General features: G+C 40.9%; 1 protein-coding gene across 2 annotated transcripts in view; it reads left to right on the top strand.

The window, feature by feature from the left end:
- The window catches only part of LOC117937691 (guanine nucleotide exchange factor VAV3), a 96,224-nt gene that overhangs the window by 8,731 nt on the left and 63,110 nt on the right, over window positions 1-24,383 (top strand). For both annotated transcript variants that reach the window (XM_034861823.1, XM_034861822.1), the window contains exon 2: window positions 9,072-9,188. In XM_034861823.1, coding sequence (XP_034717714.1) covers window positions 9,072-9,188 — 117 coding nt within the window. The remainder of the gene's footprint in view (window positions 1-9,071; window positions 9,189-24,383) is intronic.

Raw genomic sequence — 24,383 nt, 5'->3', positions numbered from 1 at the left:
AATCTTCCAAGTGGTATAAATCAGGGGGAGAAGTGCACGGAGGAAAAGGAGGAGGGGGATGCTGTCTGCTCACCCTTCACACTGCAGTGTTTGTGCATTCAGTGTGTAGGCTACATTTTATTTAGTGCCTTGGACAGTTTATATGACATCCAACCCTCCAATTTCCACCACCCTTTCTCTTTGCTAACCTTCTTTTGAGCCAATCACACACAGTTGAGCTTAAACTACTTGATCTGGGTTTCTATAGCCTAGAGGGTTGATATCTCACACAGTAACACTAACTCTATTCCCTTATCTAGTGGGGGGATGGAGTAAACTGTGTATAGTTGGGGGTCATTGGGGTTAAATCCAGGATTTAATGGAAAATGACTTCTGGGACACTCATTGGTGCTGTGGGGGAGGTACAGAGGTGGAAGGGTGGAGGGGGTTGTTTTTTTTTCCCTTTTTGCCTTATTGTCATTCATTAAGAAAGAACTCCATGCCTTTGTGGGTCATCTTCAGAGTGGAAAAGCTGGTCCTGTAGTGTGGACGGTGAAATCAAAGCTTTTCCAAAACCCACATGGTCGGTTCATCGGGAGGGCAGTTTTCTGTCATCTTGAATTCTTTCTGTGATTGTTCATTTTAAATGCCGGTACAGCTGACGCATGCTCTTTGGGTGACCTTTATGTTTGTCAGACAGCTTTGTGAACATAAAGAAGTTAAATAATTGACAGCTCGACTCAGCAGCGCAGGGAAGATGAAAATATGCTATTGATTAGGGGTGTGCAAAAAAATCAATTTGTATTTAAATCGTGATTCAAGCACTACCAATTCCAAATTGATACATAGAATTCCAAAAATCGATTCATAGTAAAAAAAAAAATCTAAAATTGTATTGCTACTGCAATCACATGATAGATAGATCAATAGATACATACCTTATTGATCCCTAAGGGGAAATTCAAGGTCCCAGTAACTTACAGCACTCACACTCAACATCGAGACATTGACTGAACTGACACTCCTACTATTGATAGTGATACTGTGGACCCCATCTATCACTGGGTGCCAGTGCAACTTTGTACACCAACACATGGATATTTCCTATTTAGCACCTGACGCACAGCAGACCTTTTCCTCCACAGACTCACGTCGGTATATGAGGGAATGTAGTTGCGCTCCCGGGGACGGTTCAGTGATAAGAGGAGGCGTGTTCCGGCAAAAACGTTCCCTGGTGCTATTTTGCAGTTTTCGAAAACAATTCCACCACAGTCCAGGACAAACCTAGTCTTAAGTCAGTGGCGTGTTATTCAGATGCTTTTTTTAAGGGCGCATGCTTGGTCGTAATGTAGAGTGTGCATAGCAAAGTGTGTTTGCCGTTTGATACTTGTGATTCAGATCGTTAAAATAGGGCCCTGCATGACTGGTTATATTTTAACACAGTATCCATTATACTGCCAATGGTTGTGATGTAGTTTCTTTTGCAGAAAGCAAAAGAGAGAAAGAGATTTAATGCTTACCTATTGCTATTGTGTTTCAGTGTTTATAGTTATCTTTTTAAAACTGTGCTGAAAACTGTAAAAATGATGTGATTGTCTTGAAAACATTGATCGTACTGGTCTTTGTAAAAAAGATATAGCTATGCAGAAACACTGAAAATGACTCTTGTGCACATGGCCTCAGTTTCTTGTATGCATATATGGGATTTAAAGGAATAGTTCTGGCGCATTTTTTCCTGTAAACAACCGCCAAATTGAAACAGTAAATCTGCGGGCTGTAAAACCACACTCCATAGAGCTAAGGGGAACTGCACAACCAGTCACAACTTTTCTCATTACACATAGTTAGGTGATCCATTTCCAGTCCAATTTCAATTGAATTTGATTTATAGTATCAAATCATAACAGTAGTTATCTCAAGACACTGTACAGTTTGAGTAGGTCTAGACCACACTCTATAATTTACAAAGATCCAACAATTCCAGTAATTCCCACAAGACCCAGGCTCTTGGTAGGCGATACACATTTTTATTAGAGCAGCGCTAACATTTAGCCTTCACAAAGTTACTGTTCTCATTTTCTTTCTCAGTTTTGGATAATGCTTGTTGCCCAAACTTCCATAAAATATTGAATGGAAGGATTAGCAGGAGTAGCACATAGAGCTATCTTTTGGAAATACGGATGACTGTCGTGCCAATCGTCTCCTCACCTAAAAAAGGGAGGTGACCAATGAGCCAAACTCCTGACAAAACACAACAGTCACTTACAGGAAATGGGAGAAGATAAAGAGGTCATAATGTGGCTGTCACTAACTAGAAGGGGAAATTCAGAGTCACGAAACGGACTGGAAAAAGTGAGTGGAAAGACCATCTGCATGCTACGTCAGTGTTTTCAACTGGTGTGGCGTTGTAAACCAAGACAGGTTTTCATTCTAACTAGCCCATTTCACTCATGCTCATGCACACATGCCGTATTTAGAAACTACGCCTTTGAACGAACCGTCAGGATTTCCATATGGTTGCTATGTCACAACTATACTATATATATATATATATATATATATATATATATATATATATAGGGAGAAATCTAGAGTATCGTTGACCGCCTTTCCCCGACTGCAATAACGGTGTAGAGACTTGCAGAGAGCGCAGATGTGGTAGACCCTGAAACGTTGACCAATCAGAGCAGAATGGGCTTTTTTTCAAGACCGGGGTTGGTAGAAGCAGGTGCTACAATGGAACTTTTCAGACAGAGGGTGAATACGAGGGGTGGTAATCTCTGGACCCCTCGCGGTTTGATTCCGATTCAGAGGCCAACCATTGCATACTAAACAGATTATTGATGCATTTCCATGCGACAAAGTAAATTTTCATGCGTGATTTTATAAGAAACATGACCTATACAGTTTTTGTCACACACATTTTTTTGGGTCTCCTGTTTTTTTTTATTGTGTAGTCATTCCAGGCTTATGCCTTAAACATGCTTGTGAAAGTCACCTTCTCTCAGTAATCCTCCATGTCATGTTTAAAGGTGGATAACTGGATTCTTCAGACGTAATCTGATAAAGTAGATGAACAGCCTTATTGTGTTTTGCCTAATTAGTTGATGTTTGTCTTATTAGATTATGTGTATGTATACAAAATTTATATTGTTTTCCTTTTGGTCTTTTTTTCTGCACCCTTGCCTAGACTCTAAGTTGTTGTCCATAATCCCATTCCCTTTCAGTCACTCTGTTTCATGATTTGTACAAGTGTGCACAAATAATATGTACAATCGAGCATTGAATCGTTGCATCTAAGAATCAATTTTTTCCCCACCCCTTGTGAATACAGGTATATTGTGACAGAATGAGACACATAATGTGTTTTTTAAACATTAAAACATGTTCTATAGAAAAATACAAGGACAGTATGAACCTAAAGAGTATAGTAACAATGAAATCAGTTACCACAGTTTATTGCTGGAATGAAAAGCTGCTGACCACTGGGATGTTCACAATATTCCATTAAGATAAGTAAGGCTGTCTGCTGTGATGACCCCAACCTCCGTCTGAGAGAGAGCAGCAGCGCTTTCGTCTGAGCTAGCAGAACTTCGCCTACGTTCCAGCTCCCATTTCCTGGTTTCACAGCTGACAAAAGCTCCAACATGACATGGATGTGACCTGATGGCTTGGATTGGGATAAGTCACCCACTGGTTATGACTTACAGAGTCTTGACAAAAGAGCTCCATAGACCAGACCTGTGCACATTATGTCATTCGCACCGGACACAGTATCTCAGAGTAATCCAGCAGGGGTTTGAAACTGACAGACATATGTTAGAAGCGTTTTTTCCCCTTACATTGCCAAAGCATGTTTTCCTCTTAATAATTTTCCTCTTTCATTTCCCACCCTGCGATCAGTAAACATGTTCGAGAGTCAAACAGATAGAGAGAGTTATTAGATTTTATACACAGGCCTTGATTCCTTATCCTTTTGATTGGCATTAATTGATGCTTAACAAGGTTTAAGCAGTATGATGGCCAAACTCTGACTGTGTACATCTATGAGAGAACAAGAGCAGGATTTCATTATCTCCACAATATGCACGGGGGCCATAAAAGGCTCTGGCTTGTTGCTATGGAGCTTTGACTTGTACCAAGGAATATATAAGCAGAAACTGGATACTTATTGTGGATACATAGCACGACCTGGTTCATATCGAGAGCACAGCAGCATGGCTTGTCTTCCAGGAATATTAGTTTAGCCTTATATTCCAGATGGTTGGTCCTCTAGATGAAATGCAATGGTGGGTCGTGTGGAAGCTGTGCATTTTCAGCCTAACTGAGTCGACCTGTGTTTGCAGCTTCCTGCTGATAAATTGCAGCAGAATCTATCCTTAATACCTTTTTCTACACAGGTTTCATTGAAATGCAGAAGTAGGTATACACATATATGTTGGTTGCATTTGCCTCAGCTTTGGTTGAGTTTGACTCAGTACATTTTTAAATGCAAGAGTTATAATAAGAACCCAGACAATGCTCCTTTTTTTTAAAGGATTGATATTTGAAATTAAAAAAGAATATATTGAATATATTGGCTGATATTCATTTTTAACCACCTAAATTAATTTTTTTAAGAATCATGACCATATACTGTATGAACTGAGGGGGACGTGTTAGTGTGAGTGGAAAAACGGGGACAATGGGGATACTGCCTCTTAATTACTTAAAACATACCTTTGGGATTTCTGGACTGCCATTTCTTGTAAACTGTGTCTGTGATAAGTTAATATTAGCCATTGGTTGATATTAGCTCAGACAATAATTGTAGTAATTTGAGAAGTTTTAAAAACTAGATTTAATTTCTATGCAGATTTCATGTTTTATGATCCAAAAGTCTTAAAAAGTCCACTTACTAGCTTTCTTAAGCCTTCAGTCTTTGTGCTAGGCTAACTTGCTACTAGCTGTATTGTCATATCTACCATACAGAAATAACAGTGTTTTTTCACAAAATGGCAAATAATACATTCAAAGCTATAATATAGTGAGCCAAAAACAAACAAGCATTTTTGTCTTACATTTAGTTTTCTATGGCATTGGCTTATTCATGTACATAGGCTACACCACATGCATTCACACACACACACACACACACACACACACACACACACACACACACACACACACACACACACACACACACACACACACACACACACACTTCCTGAGCCCCAGAGAGTCACTAATGCAGAAGAAAAGCTGCCAGCGGAGCAGTTACTAGTTGCCTCTTGATGCTACACCCTTGTTAATACAATTCCCCCGCTACTGTCTTCAGCTCAGTGTAGCAGAGACACTGTCTTTCACATGCGCTATGTAAAGCTGCTTCCCTCAGATAATTTGCTGAGGTCTTTTGGGACTCTCCAGAGACTCCAGGCAGACAAGATGTGCTTGTCTGATAAAAGAAAAGTGATGTGTACAAGTGTAAACATTCTATGTTATTCACTCACTGTTCGCTCGCTGCTTTACGCTGCCTCTTATCTGGAGCTTACTGGCCGGGGGCTTTTCACTCTATTGCGAAGCCATCTGTAAAGCCTTAATTCAATCGAAGTGGAGAGGAATTTCATATTTGATGCATTGACATGCACCGTACAGCCAAATAGGATTTTTGCCTTGTCCCGATGGCGGAGTTGTATTATGAATAACAGAATAAGTCTGGCTTTTTCTTCTCCCGACCTATTTATTTAAAATGACACTGACTGAATTATTTAAGGTTGTTAAGTTAAGGCTGTCAAACATGATTACAGTCAGGCATTTGAGGATGGACTCTTCACATTAACAGTTTGGTACAGGGTTGTGCTCTTTTAAGAAACAGGAAAGGGCTAATGAAATCCTCTTACTGTTAACCTGTTACCCAAGAAGAAGAACAAGAAGAAAAAGGACGCATTGTAATATAGAAACCTTTGAAATGAGGTTAGATAGAGAGGGCTATAGATTCAGTATATACTAAATTTTAAGTTGTGACAAAATGACATATTTTGCAACAGAAGGAATGATGCCTTTCATACGGCTGCATTCCAACTAAAACTGCCGCTCACCTTAAATTATTTAGCTCTTTTTTATTTAACTAATAAAGCTGCATTTAACTGCAACTTTTATGCTCCAAGACTCTTTTTTCTTGCATGGTTTGAGTTCGCTTTTGCACGTAGAGCAATTCAGTGTTTTCAGTTGTCTTTGTCTATGCCAGATGCTGGCCCAGTCTCAATGCCTGACTGCTCAAATGCAAAACGCCACTGTGTGCTTTTGTATTGGCTGTGATATGCTGTTGTCTTTGAGCCCAGCATGTCAACATTGAAGCTGATGTTACTCTGCACTACTTCCATCATGCAAGCTCTGCCTTTGACAGGTGAACATTGAAGGGGAATTTAGATATTTTTCAACCTGGACCCTACTTTCCCATGCATGTGTGTCCCATGCATTAGTGGCTAATGTAAAGACATTGGTTTAGTATTGAGTGCAGTGCTTCTTTTAGGATTTGTTTTTAGAGGTGGGGGCAGGTCTGTACGACAATCCCAAGCCCCCCCCCAGCCCTACGGCCAAATGTTTTACGTATGAAACAGAACTGTAATTTTACTGCAACACAAACAAATATATTTATTCATCTCTTTTCCCTATTGAGTTATTTTTGGAGTAACTATAGGGCATTACACATCTACAAAATGAAATTCTCCATAGGGAAACCAAATTATTACCTCTGCTCTACAGACTTTATCCAATTTATATTATATTACACTGACTCACTTTAACGTTTCCACATGTTTGATATCAGGACCATGAACTGACAATTTAAAAGGACCCACCGCGGTGACGTTTTTGGTGGAGGTGTTCAATAAATAGCCGACTCAGAAGAAAGCTAACATTTTGACAAACTACATCAACACAACAGTATGTGGAATAAACTGGATATAACACAATAACCTCTGAATAGTTCTGCTTGTTAAATTGCAATGTGAGCGGCAGCCAACGGGGGGTGCATTATGTAGGCAGGATCATTTAAAAGGCAATTGCAACTACATTGTGTCCCTGCTCTTTTTCTGATACCGGGGTGGAAGAAATTTTGCCATGGCGGGCCACCACTAAAAAAACAAGAAGAAACCCCTGTAGTGATAATGCTACAACTGGCAGCAGCAAACCATGCTGAAATGGAACCCTAAAGGGCAAATACGCACCTTCAATGTCTGTCCACTAAATGTGCTTTTGTCAGCAACAGGTTCAAATTGTTATAGGTGTCGGACTCTCTCGGAAAATACAAGTTGCCATTATCCTGCCTTGGTTTCCAAAACTGATGCCAAATCAACATAGTAACTTTAGCTATTAGCATTAGCTTACCTCCGTCTGCAGCTCTCCACTCTTGGAACAGCATTTTTCTTTAACAAAACTGTGCTTTGTTATGATTTCTAATTTCTTTTTTTGCTCGTAGTAGTCATCCCCAGTCAAAATGGTTACTGCAGACCTAGTCTATGTTCACGAAGTTTTACTTCTGGGAATTTCTACTAGGAATTTCCGCTGGAATTCCAACTCTAACTCTAACTAAGCCATCATCCATGTAGATAGTCACTTCTAACAACCTGAGTCTGTCAGTGGCAAATACATATTACTCTTTAACTACTGCTAAAATGTGTTAGTATAGAACAAGACCTGAGAATATAGCAGATTTTAATATCTGAACATTTAAAACACACAACAACACTCAACAACAGAGAGTTCAGACAGTTTTTATTTTCACATTAATGGAGTAAAATAACCATCTACAGAGAAGGCCATTTGTTAAACCTAATCCCAGCACTGTGAGTAAAAAACATGAAAAAACCACCCCTCTCTTTCACCAGCACCCCTTTCCATCCTGTATCAACCACAGGAAGGCTAATGGGTGTAAGTAACAGATACTGCCCCTTGGCTAACTACCATATGTTGACACCTTCCCCTTCACTAACTGCCTGTTACTCTTCATAAAGACAGTGAACCACCTCACAAACTTTTTCATTGGTGTTGTTGGGCAGCATTCAGTGCTAACTGCCGCATAATTTAGATAAATTGTTTCTGGATGAAGTCCCATTTACGTAATTAGCGAGGATTAGATTTAGGTTGCAGACGAGGCACAAAACAAAGTCAGTGAATGACCTTGTTCATTAGAAGAGTTACTTATTGATTGCTTGATTACATTTTCTCAGGTCAAGGTGCACCCTCAGCTGTAATAAAAGCTCCCAATGTATACAAATTAGCTGAGGAAGAGTTGTATGACCTTTTGTGCATCATGTTACTTTATTGTTGGCAACAACAACCTTGTTACCCTCTATGAAAAAGGCATGACACATAAGTCACCCCTGCAGACAACAGAATTGTCTTAATTTATTAAAATCAAAATAATTAGTATTCAAAGGTTTGGTCTTTTTTGGTCTTTTGTCCTAATGTGTAAGTTATACATTTTCTCATCCAGTTTGGAATACAACTGATCAAACTGATCATAGAATCGATCCACATCGACGTTTGGTTACACCTCTAACAAGTGCTAGCCGACTGTCCCTAAAGACCATCCATTGGCGGGACAAACTCAAACCTCATCAACAGAAAACCAAAGGAAAAGGTGTACTGACTGACTGAAAGTACAGCACAATATCAGTCGAAATGCACATACACACAGAGATGGGATCTTAGTGGTTACATCATGCTGTACCACTAGTAGAAAATAAGATCTCTGCCTTTTCTCGCCCTGCTCTGTTGAATTATCTTTGTCTAAGTACGCATTACTCCGCTGTCCTAATTCAACAGGAAATACATCATATTAATTCAACTAGATGCTCTCACGCTGCCTATCATCTATCTTTTAGAGCTGTGGTCCTCCAGTGTCCTCCGCTGCGCGCCCTGATTAGACAGCCAGAGTGAAAGAAACTCTAGCAGGCGGAACAGAAAAGCAGCAGTATCACAACCCACTCAGATTTACTGTTGCTCTTTGAAATCGAAAAATGAAATATATCATGAGTGCATGTTGAACTGTGTGCATATATCTGCGTGATTCACTCACAGATGAACCCAACTCTGTCTTCCCAACACAGTTCCTGTGCCTGAAGAACATCAGGACTTTCCTGGCCGCGTGCAGCGAGATATTCGGCATGAAGAAAAGTGAGCTGTTCGAGGCCTTTGACCTTTTCGACGTCAGGGACTTTGGAAAGGTAAGGCAGGGTTGCTTGGTGACAGAATAAGGTGGAGGCTTGGTTTCTTGGTGAGGACACCCGGCATTCACCGTCCCTGAGTTTGCCAGCTGTCCCCAAAGCCTGAACTGAATTAGTCAAATGTGTTTTTACACCCACTCCTGTTTCGGTGGAAACAACAGAACTCAGTCAACATTATTTATAAGTGAAAGAGAAAGAGCTCCTTGGAATTTTTAAATCATAGCAAAGTTCTTTGTGAATATGTCAGCTGTCTTTCTGCAAAGATTTATACAAGCCTTAATCCATTTTGGATCATCTATTTTAGTTTATCACTCCTTATTGCCATATTGCAGCTTTCTTCACACTCCTCAACACCAAGCCAAAGCTGAAGTCAGCAACATGACCCAGCAGTTTAATCGCTTCCTCTCATTAGAGAGAATAGGCATCAGCATGCAGACTTTACGAGGGGTTAAAAGTCTGGGGTTCATTACTTTGATGGGGCTCTGCTTGTAGTGCTGTGAAGCTGTCTGCGACCGACAGCCAAGGAGGTGTCCTTAGAGATCAGAGAGAGAGAGAGAGAGAGAGCGAGAGCGAGAGAGAGAGAGAACGCTGCCAGACTCATTGTCCACATGACGTTAGGTGTTTATGAGACAACAGGGTCACCTATCCAAACTTCAAATGTGTGCATTCGTACGTGTGAGTGGAAGAAACACAGAAAGACACAGAGACATATTGATTGACTAGATTTCGGTGTCCTCCATTTAATGTGATGTGATCAAATCTGGGAGGAAGTGGTATTTATAGCATCACGGGACACTAAAATACTCCAGTGACTCCTACGGTTATAATAACAACTGTGATTCATATTGTAATAAGCTGAGATACACACAAAAACAGTATTCAATTTATCAGCCGCACAGTAATGAGAATGAATAGTATCTTATCCATCACATCATATCATTGACTGTGAGGGCTGATTTCTAATATAAAAATAAAAAGTAAAATCCTTTTGTTTTCCGTTTTAGCGCTAATGTGCATATTAGAGTTTTAAATATGTGTTTAGGCGCCTTTCTGACCACTGGGCTGGATTACTGTAATGCTCTTTACATGGGGGTTAGTGGCTCCTCCATTGCTCGCTGCACGTCTTTTAACTGGCACAAGCGAGCCAAGAGTGCCGTTGCAGCTCCAAAACTTTGGAATGGGCTGCTTCTGCACATTAGACAGGCCTCCTCTCTACCTTGATCCCAATCTCTTCCTAAAACCCAGCTCTTTTCTTTGGCTTTTAACACCAGGTAGACTGTTGATCTTATGTGCATACTTGCATATTTTTACCAAATGGTGGCAGTGCATTTTAGTTATTTTATTTTTTCTATTTTTTATTTCATTGCTTTTATCTTTATGTTTGATACCTCATCCTTTTGCTTATATTGTGGTATCTATCTGTATTATGGTTATCTTATTATCTTTTTGTGCGTCACTTTGGAAAACTTGTGTTTGTTAAAATCTTGCTATATAAATATATATAAAGTGGATTGGATTTATTATGGACAGAAGAAAATCCCACAGTTTGAGAAAAATAAGTAACCACCACTTATACGATACAAGACTACATGACTCTTCGGCCTTTAATGATGAATGGAAAAAAACACCTGCGTGACACCAATATGTCTTTTGAACTTCCCTTTTCACACTCTTACTAGAGAAATGTTAAGTAATTAACAGCTTGTGAAATGAAGGTTCGGGAAATTGCCACAGAACTTAACAGTGGTAAATGTTTGTTATTTGTCCTCCAAAGATGCCACATGCTCATTTGGCTAAAGTTTTTTTAACATATCTGCTCACTGATTAGAACATAAATGGAACGTACATAATCATTGGTGTGTTTTTCCCAGTAGAGGTTGACTCTTAACCATTTGGGTGTTTGTGTTCTAATAACTGGAAATATAAACAAAATCTAATAGCCACTGAAAAATATTCACCTAAAGTGCCTGTAATATGCTAATTTTCAGGTTCATAATTGTATTTCGAGGTTGTACCAAAATAGTTTTCATTTTCAACAAAACACCATACTCCATCCATCCATCCATCCATCCATCTATCCATCCATCTTCATCCGCTTATCCGGTATCGGGTCGCGGGGGCAGCAGCTCCAGTAGGGGGCCCCAAACTTCCCTTTCCCGAGCCACATCAACCAGCTCCGACTGGGGGATCCCGAGGCGTTCCCAGGCCAGGTTGGAGATATAATCTCTCCACCTAGTCCTGGGTCTTCCCCGAGGCCTCCTCCCAGCTGGACGTGCCTGGAACACCTCCCTAGGGAGGCGCCCAGGAGGCATCCTTACCAGATGCCCGAACCACCTCAACTGGCTCCTTTCATAGGGAAGGAGCAGCGGCTCTACTCCGAGCTCCTCTCGGATGACTGAGCTTCTCACCCTATCTCTAAGGGAGACACCAGCCACCCTCCTGAGGAACCCCATTTCGGCTGCTTGTACCTTGGATCTTGTTCTTTCGGTCATGACCCAGCCTTCATGATCATAGGTGAGGGTAGGAACGAAAATTGCCCGGTAGATCGAGAGCTTTGCCTTCTGGCTCAGCTCCCTTTTCGTCACAACGGTGCGATAAACAGAATGTAATACCGCACCCGCTGCTCCGATTCTCCGACCAATCTCACGCTCCATGGTCCCCTCACTCGCGAACAAGACTACAAGGTACTTAAACTCCTTCACTTGGGGTAAGGACTCACTCCCTACCTGAAGAAAGAACTCCATCGGTTTCCTGCTGAGAACCATGGCCTCAGATTTAGAGGTGCTGATCCTCATCCCAGCCGCTTCACACTCGGCTGCGAGCCGATCCAGTGAGTGCTGAAGGTCACAGACCGATGAGGCCATTAGGACCACATCATCTGCAAAAGCAGCGATGAGATCCTGAGCCCACCGAACTGCAGCCCCTCCCCGCCCCGACTACGCCTCGATAACCTGTCCATAAATATTATAAACAGGATTGGTGACAAAGCGCAGCCCTGGCGGAGGCCAACCCTCACCTGGAACGAGTCCGACTTACTGCCGAGAACCCGGGCACAGCTCTTGCTTTGGTCATACAGAGATTGGATGGCCCTGAGAAAGGACCCCCTCACCCCATACTCCCGCAGCACCTCCCACAATTTCTCCCGGGTGACCAGGTCATAAGCCTTCTCCAGATCCACAAAACACATGTAGACTGGTTGGTCATACTCCCAGGCCCCCTCCAAGATCCTTGCGAGAGTAAAGATCTGGTCCGTTGTTCCACGACCAGGACGGAATCCGCATTGTTCCTCTTCAATCCAAAGTTCGACTATCGGCCGAACCCTCCTTTCCAGCACCTTGGAGTAGACTTTACCAGGGAGGCTGAGAAGTGTGATACCCCTGTAATTGGCAGACATTGACCCTCGGATGAATGCTTAATGATGTAATAAGGATGAAAAAAGCACAATGTACTGCAGATGTTATGAAACAACTATTTCCATGAATATAGAAGGGGAAATAAGAAAGGCTTTTGATCTGGTCGACAGTTACTTTCTTTTAACAATGTTTTTATTGATTTTGCATTGCAATTACAACGTTTAACACCGGTTTACGACATAACTGTCATACTGAAATTATTATAATTTGAAATAATAAACTATTCTCATTACAAACAGAAGATGAAAATCATTTCAGAAACGTTTTAGCTATCTATCATTATTTGATGTTAACGTTAGCTCAAAACACAATTTGACTGACCTTTTTTGTGTTTGATGCTAACTTGAAGCTAAGCTAGCAGTCATTTAAAGAAGGTTTTAGCTATCTATGATTGATGGATTGCTAATGTTACCTCAAAACGCAATTTGACTGACAGCCTTTGTTGTGTTTGATGCTAATTTGTAGTTAGCAGTGAACCAACTTCATTAAGTAGGTCCATTTTTACTGGGTTGACATTACAGAAGTCTCTTGTTAGCATCTTATAAGCCATTTGTCGCAAAGTGACGCATGCGCAACTCACAGCTTCACTTGTCAAAGTGACGCATGCGCAACTCACAGCTTCACTTGTCAAAGTGACGCATGCGCGACTCAAATCTGCACTCTCCTCACACAGGGCAGTGACACCCTTCGGCGTGTGTATAAAACATACTGGGAAGAGCAGCATCTAGACGGGGTTTAGCGAGTAGTAAACACAGGACTTTCACCCAGGAGAGCGGGGTTTGTGCACCGCGTGTGTCTTTAACCATCCCGTTATTGCCGCATGTGAGGGAAGCCACTTTCTTCTTTAACTGGCCCGTTATTCCCGTGTGTCACAGAATTGTAAGCTGACCCCAACCTCCTGTTCCCGCAAGTCACGGAACCATAAGCCTACCCACAAGCTTTTTCTTAACCTAACAGCGTCAAAAGGGTCGTCAATAGTTCAGACCAAGCATGTATTATATGATGCTAAAGGAGACTTTTAGCGTCAATAACAACAACAAAGGCACCTGACCAAGCATCCGTATTTTACGAAATGGGAGTTAGAATGTGTTGTTTGAGAATATTAAACTCAATAACTACTTTGAGAACACTAAATGCTCGACCCTTTCTCAGGCAGCTCGTATCATAACTTGACACTAAATGGCTACGTGTAAATACTTGTGAGTATGTGTGAGGTTGAGTTTCTCTGTCCAATTTCTTGCTTTCTTCCTGGCGATTCCCTTTTCTTTCTCATTTCCCTCAGTGGTATGAGTTTTCTCAAGCGCAACACTTTGATGACTCTCTTGAGTGAATCCTGCATTGCCCAGAGTGAATTTAACATCTTTGAAATTAGACAGCAAGCAGGCCCCGTAATCCTCGCTTGGCTGGTTCTGCAGAGGCTAATGGAGTGAGGAGAAGAGGGAACGGGAGAAACTGCCACTCACCTTCAGGACGAGCCCTTTTTTTCCCCTTTGTTTTGAAAAAATAGCTGCCGGACACTTATTGAATAAAACATCCACCGTGCCTGTTAGGTGGTAGTCTTGATAGTCTGTGTGAGGAAACGCATGCTGGATGATCTCTCTTTGGACTTCAACAGTTCTGCGGTGTAATGTTAACGTATTTTCCTGCCTGCTGTTATACTGGACACATTTGGAACGGAACTCACATGAGACAATTTTAACCATACAGCCTGAAAGTTGTCCTTGACTCCTCCACCCTAAAAGCCGGGAAGGAATCCAGCAGAAAAAGGACGAGTCCCTGATAAGATTCAAGTCTTAGAAAACATGAGCAGACTCAAAAGGCACTTGTGTATTTTAATTTGTTATTACACCGATACATCTGACAAACCGCTTTTGACTTGTTGGTGTTCTTAGATGTAAACTGTGGCCGCACAACACTGCAATAGTAGGAAAACTGACATAGAGCAGGTCTGTCTGTAGCCTTTTCCCCTCAGTGCAGGGACATCTGGTTTGTACATCTGTCTTGTAGACACATGGAGGGTTGTGGGCTCTGAAGGGAGAACAGAAACTTGGCTGCTCAGGGCATGCACACACTAACATACACTGACTCACTGGCAGTGAGAGAGATTAATTTAGAAAAGATAATAAGAGCTACAATATCCTGTTGCTGTTTCAAGTCTAATTTTTTTTAGCTGTGAAGACAAAAGATATACATACTAGTTTTACTGTATATGACACAATGTCTCCTTACATTGAATAGAGTACATATAGCTTTACTTGCGTAACCTGAATATCCTCCGACCTTGTGGAAAAACACCATGCATCCTCGGTTGTAACATGATTGAAAAAACATGCTGCCATCATCGCCTTTAAAAGTGAAGGAGTAACTGTCTCACTTCTATTTTATTGCTAATTCCAATCACCTCAAATCAGCTTCTTTCAAAAATAGAATCAAAGTGCTGACAGGAGCTTTCCATACTGACAGTCACATGATGGACAGTTGCTTGGTACTTGGAAAAAATAGGTGTCAAGGACTGACCTATTAAATAAGGCAGCATACTTTAATTTAAGATCATACTGACACCAGCAACATCATCTTTGCTGCTGTGCTTATCGTTCACTCAGCTGATTGGAAGATGTGGTCACTGACCACAGAACAGATAGTTTGTTAAAGTGACTCATTGGAATCTCAGTCACACATTCTCGCTCTAACAGTGTAAAACAGCATATCAGCTAATAAATGCAGTGTGACTATTTCTATGGTTTATTACAGCCTACTGCATTTATTACATCATATACTTTTCAGATCTTGAAATTATTTTGTGCCCATTTTTCCACTAAACCGGGTATTTATTAATGCTCATTACTAAAACTGATTTCAAATTACTACTTCTTGCATAGAAATTGGTATTCATTTTGAATTAAAGGAATATTGTAACATTTTGGGAAATACACTTATTTCCTTTCTTACCAAGAGTCAGATGAGAAGATTCTTTTGTGCAGTGTAACAAAGCTAGCTGGTTAACTTAGAATTTAGATCACGAACAAGTGGGGAAACAGCTGTTCTGGAGCCGTCCAAATATCAAAATATGCCTACAAACACCTCTAGTTAAAATCATGCAAAAAAATCTGGGGGTCTCCACTAGTTGCTATGCAAACCTTACATCAACAACAAGACTCCAGGAAGTCAATTCATCCCCCCCCCCTTAAAACTACACATTACATTGTTGTGTGTGTTGCAGGTTAAGCAGATATGGTATGTTAATCGGTGAGCTTTAGAGGGACTAGTATGGAGATTTTCTTTCTTTTAGACAGAGCAGGCTAGCTATGCTAAGCTAAACTATGCTAATCCACCAGTGGCTCTGATACACTGACTGAATAAATAATGGCATTTGTACATGAAAACTAGGATTAAAGACCCGATTTTCAAATCTTCAGGACAGGCCGTGGAGAAACAAGGCACATCTGGATGATTGATGAACGCTGTATGCTTCATGTGGGCTGATTCCTACGTGGTAAAGCAACCTCAGATAATCTGCTACGTTCCCTTCTGTAGACCATGCAGATTTTGCTGCACCACAACTTCCTATAAACGGGCCAGGAGATGCCACACCTGCATGTGTTTAGCTGTATATGTAAACACTCTGGCAATAAGGGATTCATGTGGCATGCCATTCTTTTTGCAGCTGCGTTCTAGTCGCCCATCTGCAATGGAATCACCCCACGTTTACTGTAGACACAGTGTTGCCGTTTCATTTATCAGTCACAGATGAAGGTTTAAATGTGTCTTCCACCACTTACTACTAACTTACACTACACTTGTTTTGAAGCAAATTTGTTTTCAGCAAATCTACCTCTACACTCTGTGCCTCTGTATCATGTAAGTCAAACCTTTGTTGCAAAAAAATGTAGGCGTCAATATATTTTTGAGGCTTTTGTTGTAGTTAAAAATTTGCATTTCTAGCCATGTCAATGAGTGCTGACAACACTATTACATGTTGTTGAGAGAAGTTTCACCACACCACTTTTAACAAGACGTGTTCAAAGGCCTCACATGTTACTCTCTGCGGACCTCTGCATACAAAGACAGTGCCCACTCAGCTCCAGTGGGCTCTTCTCTATTACCATCTTCTACCGCTCGCTCTCTAGCATTTTTAGATGGTGGGAGATGTTGATTATTTTGGTGGGGGGTGGTAAATGGCATCCGCAGGGACAGGGAAGCAAAGATGGAAAGGAAGAGGGGGTCAGACCATCAGAAAGGGTTTATTGATTAGTGTCTTCTTCCTCAGTTGACTGTGATAAATTTAACCACGGAAACCCACTAAAGGCTGATGAATCTCCCGACCAGCTCTCCAATCATCTCTCCGTCCCCGTCTCTTTCCTTTGTCCTTCAGTTGTGCTCTCTCCAGCAGATCTGTGTGGTCAGATATCATATGTCTCCTTAGTGCTAATGGATACCTGGGGCACAGGTTTGAACTGGATGGCTAAGCAGCAGTAACAGTGGTCCCACAATTGCTTTGGAGACAGCATTCTGATAGCTGCCATTGGGAATAATTCTGTAATGACTAAATACTGGGTCTTTTATTAAAAATGACAGAGATGTCATTCTAGTGTGGTGTAGGAGTTTAAATTTATAGCTGTGTACGTGTCAGTCAGTTAAACCTGCAATTAAACCGCCAGCCTTAAGGAGCTGTGAACCCACCTAGATTCATTAGTCTGGCTTGTAGTGCAGAGCCTTACTTTTCTATCATGGTCTAAATGCTGTTGCAATTTCTTTTCTATCCCATCTGTAATGGTAATTTTTTAAACAATGCCCAGCCTTAAAAATACCCAGGATCACTGACATTATGTAAGTTTGTGGTGTTTCAGGCACCCAAATGCGGCCTTCAAAAACCCTTATAGGTCAGAAGTTGTGCACATCAGGTTTGTTGGCTTGGCTGAACAGGTGCAAATACAATTAGTGGGATTTTATTGGCAGACGGCTGTGCAGCAGACTTTTCTCTGACAGATATTTAGTCAAATGCAGGTGTAAGCCTTTATATTATGGGTACTTTCCAATTGTATTGTGCATGCTGGTTCACTGTCACACCTAAATTTAACGGAGCCATCGTTATTGTTACCTGTCACTCTTCGTCTGCCATGACGCAGTTCTGTGTAGTTGAAAGTCTGGATTATTTCTGGAAGCTAATCGGTTCTGATCAGTAATGCAGGTGTTGTCTGCAAACATGTTTAGCTTGACCGAAAGAGTCAGAGCATGTATATGGTGTGTTCAGATTTGTGTAGAGTCTTAGATCCATACCTCTAGGTGTCTTGAGAGCATGTAATCCTCCTTGATTTGCAATTTTTGGACTGGGAGAAGAACACGAGTTGAAAGGTGGCAAAGCATAGAATCAAGCCTGCATACTTCTTACTGTGATTCAACACAAACTACCTCATCAACTGAGTTCAGTCAGCACTGGAGAGAAATCTCCAATGTGTGGTTACTGTAGAAACGTTTGCTCTAAAATTTCACTGCATTTACCTCAATGTTCGTCGGGCTCTGTCTGAAAAAGTTCCCATCCTTCACTTACTTTAACTCATAATGCTTTTGGAGTGATTGGGTCCAAAGCACTTTGATGGAACCTGCTTGAACGCTGTTGTGCTAAAAGCAGTTTGTATATACTAAAGCCCAACCAATAAAGGATTTTTAAGGCCGATACGATACGATTATTTGGTTATTTGAAAATCCGATATTCTGATATACAGCCAATAAAAAAAACGAACACACTTAGAAACGCAGAAAAAAACAGATTTCCATAACATTAGTTATTTGTAGTATTTATGAGTTCTTACTAAAATAACATGACGATAATTTGTTTTATTGTAACAACAAATCAGAGGAACATCAAAATATATCAAAGTTTGGATACATAAAATGTATAAAAATACAAACTTAAGATATGAAACTTAAAGTCCTTTGAACAAAAACACAATAAAAAAACAAAAAAAACATCAGTGATGCCAACAGGGACGTTGTAGAGCGACCTCTGGTGGACAGACTATGCAACGCCAACGCACATAACATGGTTGACAGTTCGTTTTTATTTTTTAAATAGTCATTTATCAGAATCAGGTATTTGTCAATTAATATTCTGATAAATGACTATAATACAAAATAAAAAAACTGCCGTTATAATTGCTGATACCGATAGGTCGGGAAATGCTTAAAAATCGGCCCGCTAGTATATTGGTCGGGCTCTAGAATAAACCCATGGACTCCCAGTCACTGACTGCTTGACATCAGATTTCACTGGAACCATTTTTTCTTTTTTTATATCCAAATACTCACACACACACACACACACACACAACCTGCTGGAAGAAGATTGCTTGGCCGGAGAGCTCGGCGCCTCGCTGAGATGGATTGTCTCTTTGATTGTTTCAGGGTGTCAGAGAGAAACTTCTTTGATGATTGCCAACAACTGTTTGATCCCTGTGTGAGCCCGCTGGATGTCTTAGAGGTTTCCACAGACGTTGGGGTATTTCATCTAGCAACCAAAGGTTCTTCGTTGTGTACAAATACACACTCCTAAAAAGGCAGAAAAATAGGCTCGTCAATACAGCGAATTTCTCTTCAACTGTTACATATGCAGACAAAATGTTGTTTTGACAGGCCTCTACATAGAACTTTAGTTCATTGTTAACAAGGTCCAATCTTTACTAGAATCTACTAAAGCACAAAGGTGACATCCAGTAACAATAGATTTGAAAGTTTATGCAGTTATTCAATGGCTTAGTTTGTTTGAGTCCAAACCTGAGTCCCTACATTCTAATCTACGTATACGATGGCAAACAGAAAAAACACAAAGGATGCTTTACTTTTATTTAAATAGGAAAATGGACAAATTTAGCTATTATTTATTAAGACTACTACACTACATAAGGGTTATTCTTAAAAATTACTAATATTCAAACATAATGACATTCAAAGGGGACTATATAATTGTCCACTTACAATGACAAACTGCTGGTAAGTGATATGCCACATGGACCTTTTAAATGTGAATGTGCGAATAGAAGGTTTGATTATGAGTGTGTCTATGAGTGGCTATGTGCTATAGTGTGTGTGTGTGTGTGTGTGTGTGTGTGTGTGTGTGTTTTTGTATGTGTGAGGGCTAGCAGTGCCTCCCCTGAGGACTGACTCATCTCAAGTCTCAGTAAGCAGCAGGAAACAGGAAAAAGGAAACGGTCACCACAGAGCCCCTCTGGAGTTGTTTCTCTCTGTATGAGTGTGTGGATATATTCAAATTATTAAGCTTCAGGTGTAAAGGTGCATTTATACCACTGCGTGCATTATCCGTGTATGTGTGTGTAGATACACGCTGGCACATGTGGTCCATTTTCCTTTATGCTGTCAAAGTCAAAACTACCTCCCTTTCAGTGTGTTGTATGTCACACCTCATGGGGCCAACAAGTCTAGCTTTTTTATTTCTGTGTGAGTTTGTGTGTATTTGTGTGTGGTTGAAAGTGTGTGTATGTGACCAAGACAATTGGACTTCCCCTAATTTTCTCAGCCTGTCTCTCTGTCATAGGCTTTATAAAGTATCTTATATACTGTTCCTGTGTGTGTGTGTGTGTGTGTGTGTGTGTGTGTGTGTGTGTGTGTGTGTGTGTCCTGGCCCCTGACCAGTTCAAAGGTAGCCTCCCATTGAGGCTATAACACATAAACACTGCATGTAGCGCTACAGTGAAAGGATTCAAAAAGGAAAATGTTCCTCATTTTAAAAATTGTTTGAGTCTTCTGAGTCTTTTTAACTGCAAATAAAAGAGAGAAAAAAAAAATAATCATTTGTAATTCTTCATGGTTCTTCATCTTTTGTTTTATTAAAAATACATTTTTTAATGGTTTGTGTTTTTGTATCTCATATGAGATGCAATGCAAACCCTGTTGTCCTTTGTCATTGATTGACAGCACTACTGTAGAAGCAAATAGTAAAAGGTCGACGGTAAATCTGCTTGCCACGGACCTTGGTCCAAACGCTTTGCATCTCAAGGTGTTTCTGGGTATTTGAGTTAACCTGGCTGTGCAGATATGCCAAATATTTATAGGCCACTGCTGAGTCCGGGCCAGCATGAGTGCATGTGAAGCTAAGCCACCGTGGTCAGGATCAAAGCCTACAAAGACTGAAGTGCAGGTCTACAAACCAGCCCTCCTCCCCTCGCTGCCCTACTTTCTCACAGTTTCCCCCCCAGCTTCAATACTGAGCTACCTCAACCACTACCTACATGTCACTGTGACTAAACAGGAATAGGGTTAGACTGATGTATTGGTTTGCAAAGCTGATACCAGCCTTTTGCTAAAGATGATGTGTGAGTGTTGTTGAGCCGTTTCGAGCGATGCGGTTTGATTTATGTATATATAATATATTACTTCAACAATTTGAAGGGATGACCTACAGTATGACTGAACTCTTTCAAATGTAACCACCAATCGGATTCCATTGAAATATCTTTCAACATAGATTTAGGTTTATTGTCACTATTATTCCTAGTAGCATGTTGCAGTGAATTTAAGTGCATAGCTTTATGGCCTTAATGTTATTTTTGAGGTTTTCCAGCTCCAACAAAAACAAAACATGGCTTTCACATCAGGAACCTGGGCCCAAATCAGAGTACACTTGACCCCAAAGTCCAGTTTGTTTGATTCGCATCAGGTGTAAAAAAAACTAAAACACTGCTCCAAAACATAGATGTGGCCTGCTATTCATCGCAAGTTGAGTTGCAAAGGCATTTCTTTGATCCTGCTTAATATTGACTGCACGAAGTGCATTAAGATTCAGAACATTAATTGCCCACGGTCAGTGGTGTCTTCCAGATGGGCAACCATGCGCTGAGATGAAGTAATATTTAGATTCTGCATGTTTATTTCCTTCTCTTCAGTCCACTTTTTTCTCCCGCAGTGAGGCAAGTTTCCCTTGGGCACCTGCCAGCGTCATCTAAACGAAGATGAATGAGGGAGATTTTGTTTTCCCTGACACATCTTTAAAAACTTTCTTCTAAATCTTTCAAGAGGCAGCATCTGTCATCTGAGCTAACAGCAACAAATGGGATTTCAGAGGGATCTTTATGTTCTCCTGATCTTGCTCAGATGTTATTCTGTAATATAAAGATAGTGCAGAAGCCATACAGAGGACTGCATGTATGCCGTTGATGCTTTCTCCAGATGCTTAAGGCTTCAACTATGAGGGGGGTTGTGGGTTTCTTCTTCTTCTCTGTATTGCTTCCCAGAGGTGGAGGTGGAGTGGGTGGATGCGCTGTCATTCAAAGTGGGGGCATTCTTAAAAGCTAATCTCCATCCTCCACACTCTGCTTAGAAAATCGGATCCCACATCACAATATACCAACTGTTGTGTTATAAAATATCCAAAAAGATGATAGCCCATGTGCTATCAGCGATCTGATAGCACATGGGCTAATGGGAGAAAAAGCTTAAGATTCAATCAGTAGATGAAGGAATGCTTGTGATTCATACATCAAGAGCTATATTTTCTAGCTCTCTGGATGAAAACTTACTGACGAGGACTACAGCACTGCAGCATTTAGCGTTGCCTAGTTGACTAAATAAGAAAAAATCCACACATGGTGACTGTATATTTCAACAAAAGATACAGCTAACATGAGATCAGTCTGCTTGTAACTTCAGTGTTGACACAAAGTGAAAGTGTACTTAATAATTGGACACAGTGGCTTAAATAGTAAAACACAGATAACAGACCAGTTTGTAATTAGTTTCAGGGACCGACGCAGGTTGCCATGAGCCTCATGAAATGACTTCAAATGTTCCTCTTAGGATGCAATCTTTACTGGCAGATAACGTGTGTAATCCAATACAGCTCATGTCTTCAGGGAAAGTTAATCAATACTTATCTCTCTATTTATCTAGCAGTATTGTTCTGTTCTGTTGTGCAGGTATGTTCATGTGATATTTATGCTATTCTGGCTTACCAGAAGTTTGGTGCTGGAATAAAGCCTGACATCAGGCGCTATCTATTTTGCGAGGCCACAGTTGTCGTATCCCGGGCTTAGCGTCCTCCAGAACGGTTGTGATTGGTTTAAAAGTAGGGTAGCTCATTCTGTTAGTTAGGGAATATCTACCAGAATGGACTATTTCCCCTATAAATGTAGTTTAAAGTATAGGGTAGGTCCTTCTGTCAGGTAAGCCAATCTTAATCAGAATGGACTACTATCTCTATAACTGTAGTGGCAATTAATTCTGTCAGGTAGGACATACTGTATATAAATCAGAATAGACACTACCTCTTAAATGTAGTTTAAAGTAGGGTGGTGTCAGGTAAGAAATATCTACACTGCCTCCAGCATTGGCACTGGATCTAAATTGTTCCAGAACGTAAATACAAGAGATACCGATTACTGATTAGTAAGGTCAAGGTATGCATGGATATGAGGCCCAAAGAAGATTATAGAGAAGTGATTTTGGCATGAAACATTGAGATCAATTCTTCATTCCTTGTCAGTTTCCATATATTTTAAATGTGGATTAGGTTGACCAAAAAAAAAAATCCACCCTAAACACAATCAACAAACTTTACATGCTTTTGTCTCAAGTTACTCTGAGCTTTTTTAATAGATACAAAATGCTGCCTAAGTGCCGCATTTTTTTCTGTGATATTAAATTATTAAAGCGAAAAGTCCCTGAGTAACACCACATTGAGACTGCACACTGCATCACTAATGTGCAGAATTTGAAGTGAGATTAAAACAGTGTGTAGTTATTTATATTTTTAAGATAGTTTTTTTGCACATTTTTGGCCTTTATTTTTGAAAGGACAGATGAAGACACGAAAGGGAAAAGAAAGGGGGAATGACATGCAGCAATGGGCCCCAGGTCGGAGTCGAGCCCGGGGCTGCTGCGTCGAGCAGCAACCCTCTCTACATGGGCGCCCGCTCTACCAAATGAGCAATGTAAATGTAAATGTGCTGTATTTATATAGCACTTTTTTCCAGTCTTAACAACTTCAAAGCGCTTTTACATCTACAGGAAACATTCACCATTCACACACATTCATACACTGTGGCAGGGGCTGCCGTACAAGGTGCCACCTGCTCATCAGATAAACATTCACACACATTCACACTCCGATGGTGCAGCATCGGGGGCAACTTGTGGTTCAGTGTCTTGCCCAAGGACACTTTGACAATGACTGCAGGGGCGGGGATCGAGCCCCCAACCTTCCGATTGGCAGGCAACCGCTCTACCACTGAGCCACAGCCGCCCCCAGCGCAATCTGGGCGCCCGTATTTAATTGTTCATGGTTTTTATGGGAACACCCCGGGGGATATGCTAAGTGATGCTAACCCACTTACGCCATATAGATATGACAACCTCGCTATTTGTGGCCAGAGCTTTAGCAGCACATGAATGGGGAAACAAATGTGTTGTAATAAAGAAAGGGGGGGGGGGGGGGGGCTTGTATTTAATTAGTCTGGCCTTCTCTCTGCTTGTATGCTGCTATTTTACTTTGGGATTTCATCCCTTGGTTTTTGATGTGTCACGTACCTCAAACGGATTTCCCTCACTTACATCAGTATTTTAACAAGCAGGATGAACATCAATGAGTGGGCGCCTGTCTCTGTTGCAGCCCTACTTTGTGATTAGAGGAGTAACATTTTACATATTAATCAAGCCTATTGCATCTTTAATAAACTAAACCAGATAATGAAAACAATGACCAATACAAGCCAATACATATGAAAGTTATATTTGAAAAGAGCATACAAGACCTTGGACCTTATTTACTTTCCAG

The sequence above is a fragment of the Etheostoma cragini genome, chromosome 22, assembly GCF_013103735.1.
Source record: "Etheostoma cragini isolate CJK2018 chromosome 22, CSU_Ecrag_1.0, whole genome shotgun sequence".
Classification (NCBI taxonomy): Eukaryota; Metazoa; Chordata; class Actinopteri; order Perciformes; family Percidae; genus Etheostoma; species Etheostoma cragini.
The sequence above is the reverse complement of the archived record's forward strand: the minus strand, read 5'-3'. Positions and strand labels throughout refer to the sequence as shown.